The sequence below is a fragment of the Cherax quadricarinatus genome, chromosome 22 (assembly GCF_038502225.1).
Source record: "Cherax quadricarinatus isolate ZL_2023a chromosome 22, ASM3850222v1, whole genome shotgun sequence".
Taxonomy (NCBI): Eukaryota; Metazoa; Arthropoda; class Malacostraca; order Decapoda; family Parastacidae; genus Cherax; species Cherax quadricarinatus.
In genome coordinates, this window is record NC_091313.1 from 28873086 (window position 1) to 28890936 (window position 17851).

General features: G+C 36.8%; 2 protein-coding genes across 4 annotated transcripts; both read left to right on the forward strand.

Annotated features, from left to right (window-relative positions):
- The first annotated feature begins 256 nt into the window (after positions 1-256).
- On the forward strand, positions 257-8435 carry LOC128689721 (uncharacterized). Of its 3 annotated transcripts, none has more exons than XM_053778117.2 (5): positions 257-527; positions 2178-2351; positions 3612-3873; positions 5060-5191; positions 6159-8435. In XM_053778117.2, exons 2-5 carry the CDS (start codon positions 2204-2206, stop codon positions 6286-6288), a joined length of 672 nt encoding a protein of 223 aa, XP_053634092.1. In that variant the 5' UTR covers positions 257-527; positions 2178-2203; the 3' UTR covers positions 6289-8435. The 3 variants fall into 3 exon arrangements, with proteins under 3 accessions (XP_053634092.1, XP_053634091.1, XP_053634093.1); XM_053778116.2 differs by having other exon boundaries at positions 262-504; XM_053778118.2 differs by lacking the exon at positions 3612-3873 and adding an exon at positions 3372-3567 and having other exon boundaries at positions 267-504.
- Positions 8436-11306: 2871 nt separating this feature from the next.
- LOC128689583 (uncharacterized) lies at positions 11307-17287 on the forward strand. Its single transcript, XM_053777943.2, has 6 exons — positions 11307-11347; positions 13181-13318; positions 14583-14731; positions 14892-15078; positions 16435-16566; positions 16934-17287. Exons 1-6 carry the CDS (start codon positions 11307-11309, stop codon positions 17058-17060), a joined length of 774 nt encoding a protein of 257 aa, XP_053633918.1. The 3' UTR covers positions 17061-17287.
- The last annotated feature ends 564 nt before the right edge of the window (positions 17288-17851 follow it).

The following is a 17851-nucleotide window of genomic DNA, read 5'->3' on the forward strand; positions in this document are numbered from 1 at the left end:
AACATGTCATGACCACATTACGTGGTTGCTCAGTAGGTCATCCACTTCAAGGACAGCCTGTTGCCAACGAGATGGGAGATGCATAAATTATATTAGCCACTTCCAGGTCTCGTGTCCTCAATGTTCAGGTTTCTCATCACATGACGTTGGCAGGTTCACTGATTCTGTCTGTGTGGCCGCGGAATATCACCAGAAAATCTATTATATCAGCCCCACATCTGCTATATGATGTTGCTGAAGGTTTGAAATGAATAAAACAGTTCACGTAAACATCGAACTATGTTAAAATTGAATGATACACATGAAGGGTACAGTGGCTATGATACGTAATGTATTACACAAGTCATGCGCACTGGGAGGCTCCAGGCGACTGACAAACTCAGCAAACCTGGGACGCCTGACGTTAAGCAGATCACTTCTGCGCTCACTCCAGCAAGAGCAACTCGTCCCCTGAAGGTACCACTGAATCTGCTGCAGGTGAAGAGTAATAATTTGCACTCAAAGGTGAGGAAGACAAGACTTAGGACGTGAGTATTAAGAATCTTGTGTTTATGTACAAGACCTGCGAGGTGATTCTGTAACTTGAAATAAGGGATGAAACTGAGTATTGCAGGAAGTCGAACATGTATATTGCTAAGCATTTACTCAACAATATAATAAATTATGAATGAACTCAGTTATTAATGAAATATTTTTTTTAATGCATCCCATAAACTTTAGATGAGTGCAAAGATTAAATCATAACCAGTTTTTGAAGCCTATGACTTCGTCTGATGTGATGAACTTCGAGTCATCTACAAAAGACAAGACTCCGCATACGTATTTCGTGAAAAAAAATAATGTGTAGAGAATCACTTGATAATTAACAGTGATCTAAAAATACCGTGAAAAAATAAAGTAAATCTCCTAACGAGTTCTTGACTCAAAGAAATATCAGGGAAGGGAAAGAAATGATAAATTAGACACATATGCAACACTTGGGTATCTTTACTGAAGAAGTTTTTCGCCACACAGTAGCTTCATCAGTCCATACAAAGGAGAATGGTGAAGAACAGGAGGAGTTTGAGGTAATCAGTCCCTCAGCCTTGAGTCGATGTTATCAGTCCCTCGACTCAAGGCTGAGGGACTGATTACCTCATACTCCTCCTGTTCTTCACCATTCTATTTGTATAGACTGATGAAGCCACTGTGTGGCGAAATGCTTCCTCAATAAAGATACCCAAGAGTTGCACATACGTCCAATTTGTCAACTTGTCGGTTCTCTTATCCATTTATCTACAAGGTAAAGAAACATCAGGGAAGAGAGACATAAGACTAACAGGAGTCTTCCAGTGACATGGTGACATAGAAATCTTTAGGTATATAAAGTTTAGTGGCCACACAATGAATTCCTAAAATTAATATTATGTCTCGTGAACGCATGTTAAACTTTGGTGTGTGTTCGTATTTCTGCGTTTATCTTTGCTGATCAAGTTGTCTGCCGTGGTTGAGCTTCAGGTGATGGGGGTAGAAGCCTAGGACATGGAAACTAAGCCCTCACCCCTAGGAACTAGGCCCCTACCCCTAGAAACTAGGCCCCTGCCCCCTAGGAACTCGACCCCTATCCCAGAGGATCTAGGCCCCTGCCAAAGGTATTCTTTTATTAATTGAAATTCTTTTTCAGTAATACTCATTTGCTCCTCTATTTTATATAAAAATTTGTGTACTAGAAGCTTATTGTGCATAACAATGCTAAAATTTTCAGGTGCAATTTGGTTCACACTTGTGAGTGCATGGTTGCATGTGCACGTATGTGGTTGTAATTAATGAGAAACTCTTACAATGTAGACTGTTTTTTCTAGATTTCTTTTCAAGTTTATCAAAACTGGTCTCAACAATAAGTTTGCTATAATTGATTCTTATTGATATAACAGACTCCCTTTGCAGATTCAAGGGAGATAAACTCTAGAATCTCTGGGAGGGAAGTGTTACAGTTAAATTGTGAGAGCGAATCACTGCCGATTTGACCAGACAAACACCGGGCCTCTATTAGCAAAAGGGGGATCGGGGCTTCTACTACTCCTGTGCAGTGACCCACGCGGATTTGCCGCTTCACATAATAAATGCATATAATAAATCGGTATTCATACTGGTTCAACTATTTGCTTCTCGAAACTCATCACCTGGCTGGTCTCCAGACCGTCTGCTGTTGTTGGCTCACACGATGAGGTGGTCATTACGGGTGATAGTGTTAGCACCTTACCTGCTACACGCCTCCACAGCCACATTTCTAGATGTAGACGAGGCTCTCCTCAAAGGCGGTGACCTGCCCGAAGAACAAGAATCGAAGGTCATTCCTCAAGGATATAAAGGTAAGAACACACCACATATAGAGTTACAGTATAGTTGCAGTGTTATAATATGACATTACTAAAATTCTTTTAACATAAATAAAAGATAAATCACGCAACTACCTTGAGAAATATATAATATACATATATATTGGTAGCGTGCAGGACATCCACATTTAGAGGCTTAGGTTCGAATCCCCCTTTGATATATTTCACGTAATTTCACTCATTCACTGTGTATAGACAGAAATTGGAATGGATTATTGGGTTATGTTAATAGAATGTCTGTCATGAGGTTTTCATATTTTGTGTTGTGTGGCTCCTATTATTAATAATAAAATTAGTAGTAGTAGTAATTTCATAATTTATTTGTATTATTGTTGTTTGTGTTCTTGTTAATGCTTTTTATTACACTTGAAATTGCTAAAACTGTATTTGTGTGATCCAAATTGTTTATGTTAAGCTCATTTCACTTATGTAAAAATCGAGTGTAATGTTTATTAACGTGTTTGTGGCATGTTGGTTACTGTGACGGATTTCTATGCTGAAGACAGAAGCGTGAATGAAGTGAAGTGAGCTAAGGAATTGTGTGAATTTGCAGTGGTGGAGGTTCAATCTTCCGTCCCCTAAAAGCCGACTTTTATTGATAGCTCCATAGCTCTAGATCGGTTGGTTCATTTAATGTGTGTGAGAAAAGTTGTATATAATGGCTTTGTGGAGTGGCAGATAGCAATTAGTAGTTGGCAGTAAATGTAGTTGACATAGTGACCAGTAGCAGTACTGGACAGTAGATTAATGCTGAAATAGTGATCAGTTGCTGAAGGTAACGGTGTGATGTAAAGGCAATGGTGGTGAGTGGATGTAAAGCTCACAAGACGTAGTGGTGAGTAAGTGCAAAGCTTACAACGGGTAGTGGCTAGGGACAAAGCTCACAAGGTGCAGTGATGAGTAGGTACAAAGCTCACAAGGTGCAGTTGTGAGTAGGTACAAAGCTCACAAGGTGTAGTGGTGAGCAAGAAGCTGACGCAGGTACCTCGGCAGAGATTTCAGAGATCGCAGAGATCGGGTTCGGCGTGTTTGTGGCTCAGGTACTTACTTACTGGCTGACCATCTGCGCTGCCTTCTACATCGTCACCGTTGTCTTCATGCCTGCCTTCCCTGGCCGCAGCCTGTCCTGGGACTTATGGGATCTACTACCCAGGGATGACCTGGACATGCTTCAACAATTATTCCTCAGGTGAGTTCGAAGGCTATTTGGCTGAAACTATTTCCCCTAAACAGATGCCCTCACCATTTTCGGCACGAAAACAATCATCGACATTGGAGTTGTGTTCGGGGTAATCCTCCTGTTCCGTGAGTTCGCCCTCGGCATCGCTCAGAGGTTTATCCCCGGGGTAGGGCTTCCTGACTCCGTGGAGAAGAGGGACATCCATGGTAACAACAACCTCGATGACTACGAGAGCCGCATTTCTCATAGTTATTATCCATTCCTTCAGCAATCCCTGCTGGCTAGCGGGCCGCTGCTGACTAAGGTTCTTAACAGGTGAGTGTCGTAGTTTTTCACCCAAACCTCATCAATGTAATGACATCAAAAGGTGGTAAAGGCACGTACTTTGATGCTGGTGAATGGATCTTGATCAAAGAAACTGAAGCTACCGTTCCTTTCCCTGCATCAAACCGACTAACTCTCATTCCAGACACTCTAAGACCCCTATATGCTTAGCGGTTTTTACCTTCCCTGATGTTTGAAACTATCTGCAGTTGTATGAGGGAAACTACAGAGCCTCGAGGAAATAATTGTAGCGTCCATCTTTAAAATTCAATCTATTTATTTCTAGTTCATATTTTAAGACAAATTTTCAGCGTTTCCAAGAATTAATTATATTAAGCAGTGTTATAATTCAAATATCATCAAACAGTTTATTCCTTATATCTAAAAGATGGAGTTAAGTCTTGAATAATATGCTTTGAGCTACGTATTTACTTTCATTGTTCTTTCCACTGTAAATTTTTAAAGACTTTAGTATTCCACTGAAATTACAAGTGATTTATACATAAAAATTTCAAGTGTATTTTTATTAAAGTAAAAGAAGCTGAAATTTGACTAGGTAGTTCATAAATTTATTGTAAATAAACAGTGAGCGTCCTTGATTATTTTAATTTTGGTGCAAATTTATAAGAGCATATGATATGATTGACAAATGAACGCACACGAGGGACATCGACAGGGAAAACAAAAATGAGCTTTTAACCAAGGATAAAATATGAGAAAGTTGCCATAACTTTGCATTTACATACCCAAATAAACCACAATATATCAGGACGTATTTCTTCAAGGTAAGAATGGTAAGTAATTGAGATAGTTAAGCAGTGACACACTGGAAGCAAATTCCATTCTGGGTCTCAGTAATGGATAAGTCTACGCTAAGTAATGCCAGTTGGTCGAAATTTAAGAGTTGGGAACGAGAGCTGGGGCTCACCTCCTCTACAAATCAAAATGCGTAATAACAAATAGGTAATTATACAACCCCCTATCTCCCCACACAAGCTCCTACATACATAAATAGAGAGAAATAAATATGAATGAGGCTTATTTCACGCTTATGCTTAAACATATCAAACACTCGATAGTTTATTAACTGGTAAGACTCAGACAGGAAAGTTGTTTTTATTTAACCAATAGTTTGGTTTGTATATAATTATCCTCTATCTGTTGCTTCCTCTTGTAGCATCGACCCAGTTGAGTCGACCTTCGCCGTGCTGGACGTGGAGGAGCTGGCCTGCCGAAGACGCACCGTCTGTGAGTTACAGAGGTCGGCCTCCAGTGTACCTCTCCTGGGCTATTTCTTGAAGTACTTCAGGTACGTAATTTTCATAATGCTTCTCCATGAACTCTTTTATTTTGATGGTAACTGTCAGTGTCTTGCATAAGTCTGAACTCGTCTTTTTATTCTCTTCTTTTTGTGGTTGCAAAAGTCGAATTTAGTATATGATTATCATAAGTTCCTTGAATCTGTGTGTGTGTGTGTGTGTGTGTATATATATATATATGTCGTGCCGAATATGTAAAACTGGCCAATTAGCAAGAACTCATTTAAAATTAAGTCCTTTCTAAAATTTTCTCTTATACGTTTAAAGATATATTTTTTTCATTAATGTTGATGTAAAAATTTATAATTTTGCACCAAAAGGAACTTAGAAAACTTACCTAACCTTATTATAACAAGAACAATTTATTTTAGCCTAACCAAACTAAATATATTTTAGATTTTTTGACGATAATTTAATACTAAACAAACACAGTGAAATATATTTTTTTCGTTAGGTTTAGAATGATTTTGGCGAAATTATTGCATACACAAAGTTTCACTTATCCTATAAGGCAAGATGAGAGTTGCTGTTTAAGCCAAGATCGCAAGTTCTGCCTATTCAGCACGACATATATATATATATATATATATATATATATATATATATAATATATATATATATATATATATATATATATATATATATATATATATATATATATATATATATATATATATATATATATATATATATATATATATATATATATATATATATATATATATATATATATATATATATATATATATATATAATGAGAAATGTGTGTGTACGTGCGATTTCAGCTATATTAATTATATATATAATTATATTCGTGTGTGTATAGGTGTAAACGTCGGGGGTGTATGTATCCGTGTAAAATATCTTGCCTTAATAATATGCTTCTTAATAACATCGCATTCAACATCAAGACCCTACTAGAAAATATTAATACAGGCTTTCTGATTCCACTTGCAGCCGTAATGTCAACAGTCTGGAGAAGTACAGGGAGGCACAGGAGGCTGGCGCTGCATTTGAAGACTGTGCTCTGCTTTTCTCGGAGTGTCCCACCTCCTTGGTCCGGACACTGTGGAGCAGCGACCAGTGATCTTCATCAGCAAGCCAGTCTTCAAGGCTTTGCTTGCACTCATACTTTTCCTCATGCTGAATAGGACTCGATATTTCATATTGCTCTAACATGGCTCAGAACGAGCTAACATTGCAATGAAGGACCCCGATAATGTGAATGTGCTAGGATTCACATACAGTAAGCTAATTAATATTCAGACGACTTGTGGTGTAAACTTAGACTGCATTCATGATAATGTTATGTTAAGGGGTCGTAGACAACATACATGAGAACACGCTACAGTTAGGCACAGTAACACAGTTACTTCCTGGGTAATGAGAGGCATCAGTGCTTATGGACGTTATTGCGAGAGAAATTTTATCAGTGTCATTTTAAATCACAAGTCTTTGTATGACGCTTGTATGTTTAGTGCTTCAGTTTTTATTATAACAATAATAAATCACAAGTAATTTGTTATACTTTGTTCACGTTTGAATGATGAGTGGGTGGAGGAGATGTTATGGTTCCGAGGATCCTTAGAATTGTAATTGGAAAGATAGCTGTGCTGTGAATGACGGTGATTTTTATAATTTTTGCAACACTTCCATGGTGAAAAGTAGCCCACATGTTAAAATAAAAAGCATATATTAACGCATCTCATGCAAAACGCATTATATGATGTGCTTTTGATTATTTAACGGGTGGACTGGTAAGGCAGCGGAAGGCTTTTCGAAAATGGCCGAAAGCTCCACTGAGAGGGGCATGACCTTGCAAAATCCCGCGCAAGGAGCGACTTGCCCGTGTCTCCTGACAAAGTATCCACCCTAAGCTATCATATAATTTTGAATTCACAACCCCGGCACAATACGTGATTTCAAGACCAGAAAGCCAGTACAAATACAGAGCATTAATTATATACATTGTGTGTGTGTGTGTGTGTGTGTACTCACCTAGTTGAAGTTACAGGGGTCGAGTCCTATCTCTTGGCCCCGCCTCTTCACTGGTCGCTACTAGGTCACTCTCCCTGTACCGTGAGCTTTATCATATCTCTGTGTGTACTCACCTGGTTGAGGTGGCAGGGGTCGAGTCCAAGCTCCTGGCCCCGCCTCTCACTGGTCGCTACTAGGTGTGTGTGTGTGTTTATGTTAGATAAGCTACGAGCAGTAAAGAACACGTGAGAAAATACTTAAGACATCTGGGTACAAAACGTTTCAGCCCGGGTACCTCGTTTATCCCCAGGAACGTTTCCTTACAGTGTTTGCTCACATATTCTTTTCCTCAACCACAGAAGTTTGCATTATATCCCTGACTGTTACTCTCAGTAAAGATGATTTGAAGGCGGAGAGTAAGCTATTGTAGGGTAATAACAATGCACAGAGAGTTTTTATTAAGACCACGTATCGCTTATAATAAAGCTTCGCCAGTAAAAGTGTATTGTAGCCGAAGTAAAGCTAACTAAATCATCTAATGAAAGTGTTTTTTTCTGCAGTGTTTACCTAGTAATTAAGCTCCTTTCTTTCGTAATGATTTTTTTTCATTAATCCAAATCATTTAACTTAGACAAGCTCCCCATTAAATAACTGACAATTCGGCTAATAATAATTATAATAAAAATTAGGCATTATCATTGTTCTTATTATTTTATAAATATTATTATTTTCCAAATTATCTACCGTTATTGTTATATTTGTGTGCACAGTTATGTGATAACTGTTCGCAAAGTTATCTTTCTTTATTTCTGTATATAGCCACATACCTATTTATTTATTTTTACCTTATGGACTGTACGTATATATATATATATATATATATATATATATATATATATATATATATATATATATATATATATATATATATATATATATATATATATATATATAATTGTGTGTGTGTGTGTAATCTGTGTCATGGTTTCATTTATAAGTTGTTTCTAATACATTTTACAGTATTTACCGAAATCTTATAATAACCCATTATAATATGCTACGGTATCTTATAATATCCTACAGTATCGTACAATGTCCTATGGCAGTGAGCACAGTGTGCTCACTGCGTGAAAATCTCCGCTTCAACACTGCTTAATTGTACCTTATGTCACTTTCTATCTCAATATTTGCTATTTTTTAGCCTTTATTTATTATGTAGTCTTCCTGTTCTCAGAAACAATAAAATCTTCTTCTGTTTTTGTGTGTTTTTGTGCCGTTTTAAATCCCTTTCTGAAGTTAAACATAAAAGCATTTCATAACGATGCATTTTTTTTAAGCTGTTGATCATGCATTTATTTAGAACTGCCTATGTAACAATATTTAATCGTGGAGTAAAATTCGTATATACGGTGGAAGATTTTGCTTGAGAGAATGTTTCTCTCTGTAGAGAATGAAAAAGTATCACATTGTTTTTGACGTTCACTGGGAAGCACTATATTCTTAGATATCATTCAGCACTTATGGGAGGTGATGCCATCAGATTTGACCCTAGGAAGGATAGGCACATATTTTCCAGATTAAACACCGTATATACTATGATCAGGTCTCTCCCATTTTGCCAGATTAATTATTTACCTACAGTCATTCAAAATACTCAGAAATAAGATTCATTCATATCAGGAAAGTGACGTATAAGGGATGCTTCAACAAAACAGAATCTGTGAAGGCTAGAAAAAAGGGACACCGTGTATATAAATCTTATTCTCCATCCTCTCCGTATTTCGCCGTTGCGTTTATTATTTGGTCATGCAAAATTTTAACCCCTTCAGCACTTTACGAATCTACTCCAGACTGTTTACTATCCGCCACAAGATCTACCCTTGATTAGTAAAAGCCTAGTCCTGTTTCACTGAAATCTTAGGTCAGAAATTCTGATGTCAAAACAAGTCTTATGTTAATCTGGATTGTACTTGGATAGGGTTTCGGGGGTCAACGCCCCCTCTCCCCTGTCTGTGACCAGGCATCTTAGTGGATCAGGACCTGATCAACCAGGCTGTTACTGTTGGCTAGTAATTCATACATTTTGCCCAGTCATACAGTAATGTGGATCAGTTACTACAGTCTAAATCTCATGGTAATTAGACTAGTAATAAGGAGAACTCAGTCTAATATTTATTAAAGTAGATATGAAAGTAAGTCCTATGGTATTTAAACAAGTAAAAAAAAAAAGAAATACTACTCAGGATAATGGTAAGTAAACCAGCAATAAACGAAACCGACCCTTAAGGTAATTAAACCAGTCAAAATTAAACAAAACCCAGCCTCATGGTAAATTAAACCAGTTATAAAGAAATAAAAGCCTGTCTTTTGGTAATTTAGCCAGAAATAAAAAAAATATATAATCCAGTCTTATACTAATTTACTAATTAAGAAACATAACCCAGTCTTAAAAGAATTAAACCAGTTATAAAGAACCATTAATTAAGCTGGTAATAAAGAAGCAAACTCTAACCCAGTCCTTGGGTAATCTCAGCCAGTTTTACGGTAGTTTAACTCAATCTTAAGCTAACCTAATCCAATCTTATGGCAATCAAGCCTGGTTAATAATGCGGGGGATTTATTAGTGAACTGACAAGCGAAAATCCAACTCAGCCACGAACAAATCTAACAGTTTTTTCTTTGTTTTTGAGGGATGGATGAGAGAAGAATTATGAAAGGAGTGGGTGAAGGATGTCAGGGGAATGTAACTTAGCGATGAGCTGAGAGAGTAGATTTTCGATCACGTCTAGAGACTACGCTAAGGTACTCAGGAATGAAATGCAGATTAGCGGATTAAAGGGGAGATAAGATGATGAAGACTGAGGGAAGTTCCGAATGAGAAGAGTGAATGGAGTCTGTTCGGCGCAGAGATGACTAGAGGAGATTGCTCGTGACGCTAACATATGATCTACAGTAGCTGCTTCTCAGCTTAAAACGAAAATCTGGTGTGTGTTTTTGTAGATGGAAGGTAAAATGAAAGATACAGGAGAGCTATCAGTAGGGGAACTTTATTAAACAATAACTCCATGCCGTCGTATGAAGGAATGAAGAAACATCAATGTGTGTGTAGTGTATTTTACACAGGCCTAAATGAACACCAGTCTTTTTTATAATTGCATGCAATTTGTCATATTTCCAAAAGAAGTGATAATAACCGCCTTATATATTTATTTTAATTGATGCTATTATTAAATAAGATCACTGTTTCAATAAATATGAACTGCTACTAGATTTGGAATGTAATTTTATATGGTAACTGTTAGTGTTGTAACATTTGTCAGGAGATACTTGGCATGTTTTCTGAAACGGGTCTTTATCGTATAGATTACCCCCTGTTTTTTTAGATAGTATTTTATTTAAATAAGGAAGCGCTTTACCCACACACAGAAGGTTACTCATTTTGTACTAGCTATATTCACTTCTCAGCCAGTAATAGTACATCGCAAATGCGAGGGTCTTCATTCTTAAATCTTGATGTCAGTAGTTGAATGATTGGAGAAATAGCACCTACACGCTCCAGCTTTCTTCTAAGCAAGTTACACGAATGCTGAAATTTTGAAGTCGACAAGAAGAATCTTTCTAAATTTATTACATGGAAACCAATAACGAAAATAATCAACGGACACTACAAGGGGACAGGAGCCACTTGGTTAAACTTGTACAGAAAAGACGCGTGCAGAATAATCTTTACCTTCAACAACATTTCGTTTTGGGAGGAGAAATGAGAAGCAAGCGATATTCCTGTAGAGGTGAGGTGAGTAAAGTATCATGGGTCAGTAGAGTAATGCAGCAGGTAAACTGGTCAGTTATGTTGAAATGGCATTTAACAGGAACATTTATCTAATTCCTGTCCAAATATATTGCCCGAATTGCCCCTGCAAATGTGTAAGGTTAAGATAAACGTGCCTTGATTATGTTCATTGATGTACTCTCTTCTAATTACTGTCGTTTCTAGACACTTTTTTCTGATCCTTCTCTTTTGTTTGATGATAAATTTAGCATCTTGTAGTGGCATTACGGCAAGCAACATATTTTACATATATGAATACATAGCCCAGTTCCACCAGGACCACTCCCAGAGAAATATCTATGGAAAACAGCTATATCCTTGGGTACTGGGAAGTAGTCAGGTTTGATTCGAGGGTAGGAACGATAGATCCAATCTCTTGTAGCAAGAGCCATTCAAAACACATGAAGATACTCTTGTGAAAGAATGTAGATAAATGATTCAGAGAACTGACAAATTGATAAACTAGACACATGTGCAACACTTGGGTATTTTTTATTATGTTAACGTTTCCCCATGCAGTGGTTCCGTCAGTCCAATACAAAGAAAAGTGGTTAAAGATCAGACGAACTTTAAAGTAATCAGTCCCATACATGTGTCTAATTTATCAACTCTCGTGAAGGGATTAAACACATACAATGAGAATCGGTAATATGTCATTAGAGTGGAAGAGGCAGCTGTCACAGAACCGTTATATTGTGTAATAAGTGTATTAATTACAGTTAAACTGGGACAGGAGTAGCAGTTTTACTAATACCTTGTTATATTTTATATACAGCACATATTATGTACGACAACAGAAGAAGGATGTGATGTTGCAAGTCCTTCGTGTTGCATCATCACCTCACTGTCTGTAGTTCCTCACATGGTGGCTGGTGTCTCGCTTTTCCACATGGGTAGCATGTGCTCGGCACCATGTCCGGATTAGCCAATGGACACAGTGCCCAGGATCTACGAAAAATGTTTCATGTCCCTCAGAATATCAGAGGTAAAAAATGAGAAGAGAAAAACTGGTAAATCAAACTCGCTAATTTGTTCTAATTGAATTATGTGTGTTGTATACAATGTGCGTTTGTCATTGAGGATTGCATACAGCTCAAATATCTATCTACATAGCATTCTTTGTATCCTACTGTTATTATAGTGCCGAAGACCTACAGAAACCTAGGAATACAAGAGACAATCTTTATATATATATATATATATATATATATATATATATATATATATATATATATATATATATATATATATATATATATATATATATATATATATACATATATATATATATACATATATATATATATATATATATATATATATATATATATATATATATATACATATATATATATATATATATATATATATATATATGCATATATATATATATATATATATATATATATATATATATATATATATATATATATATATATATATATATATATATATATCCTACGCTACAGACGTATTTACTTTTTTTTTGTTTATAATGAATAATGGGTGCATATGGCAAGGGACTTTTTACACATATGTGAAGAAATTACTTTATTCAATTCAGTAGGAATATCCTTCCCCTGACCGGACCGAACAGATTATATAAGAAGTAATTGACATGTTAGCTGTATAATTTTGTAAAGTTGTACTTGAGAGAAACGTTGACGTAATAAAAGCTTGCTGTGTTTCATGTGTCTTCGTCAGTCACTCTTCTACCTACACAAACTTCACAGTCCAATGTATCTAACCGGTTTTAAATTTCCCAGTCAGATTATTAACCTCTTGTCAGGTATACCTAGTCAGGTACCACGTTAGGCAGCTTCATACTGCCGGAACTCGTTAGCAAGTACAATAAAAAAGGAAATAAGAGCATGGCTAAGTGTTGATATTTTATATTAAAAGAAAGATGTGTATTATGTCCGGGGCATTACGTCCTCATAACGTCACATGACGCTCTGTTTAATCGGGTTCACTGTGCTCTTAAGTCGAGCTGCAAATTGTCGCTAGACATATATCCCAGCGTAAACATTGCATCAGTAATACTGCGCAAAAGAAAGTCTTTTCATCCCACACGTCTTATTGTTCATTTACAAGCAGTCAAGAAGAGAAAGGTATTTGAAAAACTAAGACTTCTGAAAACTGGAGCGTAATGAGATGTTTACCCTGTGAGCAGATGGGTGGGTCGCAGTGTAGAAAGGCGGGTCGAGTGCCAGCAGTTAGAGCCTCCCATTCCCACACCGGAGACTCTGCAGTCCACTTATCCTGCTGGTGGTGCTGCAGAAGACGCCTTCCGTAAGCCAGAATACGTTTGGTGAGAATAAGAAGTAATTAAGTTTTAAATCTGTCTACTTAAAAGAAAAACTGAGAACATCTTACATATTCTTCAATTTCGAGGTGGTTGCGATACTGTGGTTACTGTCTGATGTGGGCACTATAGTGTGATCGCGATAGGATGTCAGTACGATAGAATAATACAGTGAATTCACGGTCTGTAGTGGGTACTAAAATGTGGTTACGGTCTAAGGTAGGTACGCCAACATCATTATTATTATTAGTAGTAGTAATTATTATTTTAATCCATATTTAGGTAATGAGTATTCCTGATTATCAGTGTGCAGGTGAACTATAGAAATATTATGTAACGTGCAATCGATAGGTCTTGAACCTAACAAACCTGCTAAGTAATACTTACAGCTATACTCTTTGATACTGGAAGCTGCATTTAAATAACAGTATACACATATAAGTGCGAGAAAATGAACATCTGTGACGTGATGTTACCCACAATCCTGTCCCAATCTTTGTTCAACATGTCGAAACGAAAAGAGGATAACAATATTGATTAGTGCGGTGATTTTTTATCATCTTGACAAATGACTGTCGTAAAAAACATATGAGCACCGCAAAGCCTTGATTGTATTATTACATGGAATTCCATTTGCAGGGTGCTCGTGAAGCCTCATTTGTAAATGCGAACAAGATTTCTCACTGATTTGCACTTTCTGTAGGGTGTTTTGATATCCAGTTCACATTAAAACGGGGATTTTTTTTTTTGACATATGTGTATGTATGTATACCTGGAGAGGGTTTCAGGGGTCAACGTCCCCGGGGTCCGGTCTGTGACCAGGCCTTGTACATATTTATTTATGTATATTTCTACACCCAGGCACAATTTCTCTAATTCCAATTTACTTTAATAAAAAAAATCATAATAATATATCTGTTTCTACATGTACATGTACGAGGTATATAGGCCTAGCTGACATCAATGGCATACTACTATATATAAATCCCCTTGTTATGCAGAGCATTTCGGGAAAATTAGGTAATTTCGTCCCGGGATTCCACCCTCACCAGTCGATTAACACCCAGATACCCATTTTAAGTAAGGAAACATACTCAATGTTTCTACCCTTGCCCGTAATCGAACTACGGACCCTCAGCGTGTGAAGCAAAACCTTGCTGTTCCATACATTTTTTTTTTAATGTTTCGCCATAACTATTACACATTCTCCTCTTAATAGTATGTTGTGTAAGCATTTGGTTATTTGCCTATCCTGCTGGTGCTGCTTCAGGAGAACCATGACTGGGGTGCTGAAGAGGCTGACTGTGCTGCTGACGAGCCTGCTGACCTGCTCGTTAGCCCTAGACACCCTAGAAACCAAGCAGGGTAACACCGAGGTCTTACAAACAGAAGGGAGGATCCTCTCCTACGGAAATCCAGGTAAATGATATATATATATATATATATATATATATATATATATATATATATAAGAGCAGCAAAGGTATAGTACTGAAGTCTAACAAAGATGAAAGACTTAAATAATTATTAGGTAACTTTATGTAAAATTCTATTTCCTGATATGCAACTCTTGGGACAGAGGCGGCGGGGATATTCTTCGTGCAGATCTGTACTATGACGGTTTTAACCCTCTCTGCCGTGTATATGATCTACGTCATCTTCCTTCCGCCTGTAAGGCAACGCGCTTTCTCTTGGAGCTTATGGGATCTGATGCCAGCATCCCCTTCCTGGGATGACTTCAATCTCCTCGATCAAGTTTTAAGGAGGTGAGTGCTGAAGACTTTGTGGACACATCTGTTTTACAGATCTGATGTGAAAACTGTGGCTTGTACGATATATTAAATTACTGGAAATGTAACCAATATTCGAGGATTACTTATCGGTACTAGACAGACAAAATATGGCATTTAAATTATGTCAACATCTACTATAGGCAAATAGTTCTTCCCCATAATGGGTCTTTAACAGATGAGTCAACACATTGTTCAAACTAACAGCAGATGAACAAATTCCTAAAAAAAAGTATTAAACGTTTTAGGAACACGGTTGTTCAACAGGTTATTCACACTGCAAAACAGTGCTCCTCATATCGGCTCTCAACGGGTAAACAAAATATTAAAGGGTCATCAGCAGGTGATTAAAGATTCGTCAATCAACGCTGTTCGGCAATTGTTTAAAGATTAAACATTCTGTAACATTCAGAATTCACTTTCCTATATTTTATTGGCATATAGGTTGGGTGATAATCGTAGCAGTACATAGGCTTTTTTTTACATGAAGAAAGGAGACAAAAAGTTCGAAAAAAAGAGTTAATGAAGAAGAGCAAAGCAAGTTAGGAAGACAACCCACTCGTCAGGGAGAAAAGTTACCTTAGAAAGGGTTTTTAATCGAGATAAACAGCTTAGCAAGTGCTGCCGTGTGGTGCTGGAGGTGTTACTTTTGCCGTTTGCAACGGCATATGGTAGAAGTAACAACTGGCCCCTTTTCCTTCTGACTACAAACAAGGATCAGGCTTTGAACGAGTAGGTCTCACTACCGGCTTGCCTTCCGATGGGTTCTTGAGATGCTTTGGTCCAATAGAACGGATGCAGAAAGTTAGCTTGAATAAGTTTTGTTATTCTGAAGTGGTTAAAATAAATCAAAGGAGACGTAAAAAGAGATGGCTAGAAGAAGGGTTTGAAGGAAGGTTAGTGAAGTAGTAACTAAAGCGTAATGAATCGGAGTGAAGAAAAGTTTATTTTATTTTTTTTTAATATAACTTGCTGCTGAATAGTGAACATGGTTATATTTGTGATTGAAGTCAAGGACATCGGTAAGCCAGACTTGAAAGTGGGAAGTATATTTCTTGCATTTTGAAAGACAAGTAGAGCTATGGCTCAGTGGCTCACTGGATTATGATGAAATAATGAATAATGCCTTTGTGGAAAATTAGCTAGACTTCCTCTTTTGCTCGCCTGTCTAGATGAAGGAAAAGCTTATATATATTAAAAAAAAAATATTTTTTCACTGTAGGTTCGAAATTGCTTGTTATTAACATTATGTTTCTTTGGATTACTCTTTGTTAATCTAAGTTACTCAGTATTACTTAAATTAAGACTCATTATTATATGTGTTGGTACTAGCGTTGATGCCGTTGAGTCCACTCTGACTGCTGTGGAAGAAGATTCACAAGCTTGTCGGGACTTGATATTCTGTGAACTACGGCAAGCATCCACCAGGATACCTGTCATTGATGCTTTCCTACAGTACTTTAGGTAAGAGAGTGGGTAAGGGAATGCACACACACATGAGGTAGATGGGTCCATGTCATATGATAGGGATATTCTTTGATCGGTACATCATGTAAACAGTGCAGAGTATCAAGTAGCATGTACAGGAATACCAGTCCTATTCACAGGTCTACTAAAGAAATAGAATATGGGAAAGATTTGTATTTTATTTAAAAACATGTTTAAGTAAATTTCCATTTTCAGTTTTACTAATTAAATATAAATTAAAAAAAATGAACGCTGCAAATTTACAGGTGATAAATCTGTTAATATTTGTTTTATGTTTCATGAAATTTACAAGAACTTTCAGATCAAGAGCTAAGAGAAACACTATTTTTCTTAATCCTGACAGACCGTCTAAGAGAGAGCTGGAGAAGTATAAGGATGGGCAAGAGGATGACATGGCCCTGGAGAACTGCAGGATGCTCTTTGCTGAGTGTTCCATCTCCCTGGCTCGGACCTATTGGGACAACCAATGACCTACACTCTAACAGGTCCTCTTACCACTTTAACAGGTCCTAGGGGTCCCGCGTCGTACTCGACGACCAGTGAGCTATGCACCAACAGGTTACGGGGTTCCAGGTCGTACGGGGACACCAGTGGGCTGCGCTCTAACATGTCCTTTATGCCCAGGTCATATGGCTTTGCCAATGACCTATAATTCCTCAGGTCCTATAGGCATGGATCGTATGATCTACGCATACACATTCTCTAAAAAAAAATTGTATATATATATATATATATATATATATATATATATATATATATATATATATATATATATATATATATATATATATATATATATATATATATATATATATATATATATATATATATATATATATATATATATATATATATATATATATTAATAAACTGTGATATCATCTATTGAGTTGTTACCACAAAGAATTCTAGCAAATATTTTGTAACAAATCATCTCCGATTTTCTGTTTTGCAAAAAATAATCATAAACTTATTTATTATTAATCAATGAACCGAGTTTTTCTTATCCCTAATGTTTTCTTTACCTCTTTCAACACTGATTACATGTCACGATCAAATGTGCGCAAGAAAATGAGCGAAGATGTATTGGTTCACAGAAAAGAAGGAGAGGAAACACCTTATTTACTCTCAGCTTTCACCCACTCATTCCCGTATGTTTATATATCTCTCTGCCTGGCTTTCTGCCTATCTGTCTGTCCGTCTCACTCACTCTCTCTCCCTCTCTCTCTCTCTCTCTCTCTCTCTCTCTCTCTCTCTGTCC

Excerpts from the sequence above, each read along its gene's own strand:
- LOC128689721 (XM_053778117.2), top strand. The coding sequence starts at position 2,204 with ATGAGGTGGTCATTACGGGTGATAGTGTTAGCACCTTACCTGCTACAC. Across the intron at positions 3,874-5,059 it reads CTGACTAAGGTTCTTAACAG|CATCGACCCAGTTGAGTCGA; the intron begins GTGAGTGTCGTA and ends TTCCTCTTGTAG. Across the intron at positions 5,192-6,158 it reads TATTTCTTGAAGTACTTCAG|CCGTAATGTCAACAGTCTGG; the intron begins GTACGTAATTTT and ends TTCCACTTGCAG.
- LOC128689583 (XM_053777943.2), top strand. The coding sequence starts at position 11,307 with ATGGAAAACAGCTATATCCTTGGGTACTGGGAAGTAGTCAG. Across the intron at positions 11,348-13,180 it reads GGGTACTGGGAAGTAGTCAG|ATGGGTGGGTCGCAGTGTAG; the intron begins GTTTGATTCGAG and ends CCCTGTGAGCAG. Across the intron at positions 16,567-16,933 it reads GCTTTCCTACAGTACTTTAG|ACCGTCTAAGAGAGAGCTGG; the intron begins GTAAGAGAGTGG and ends TAATCCTGACAG.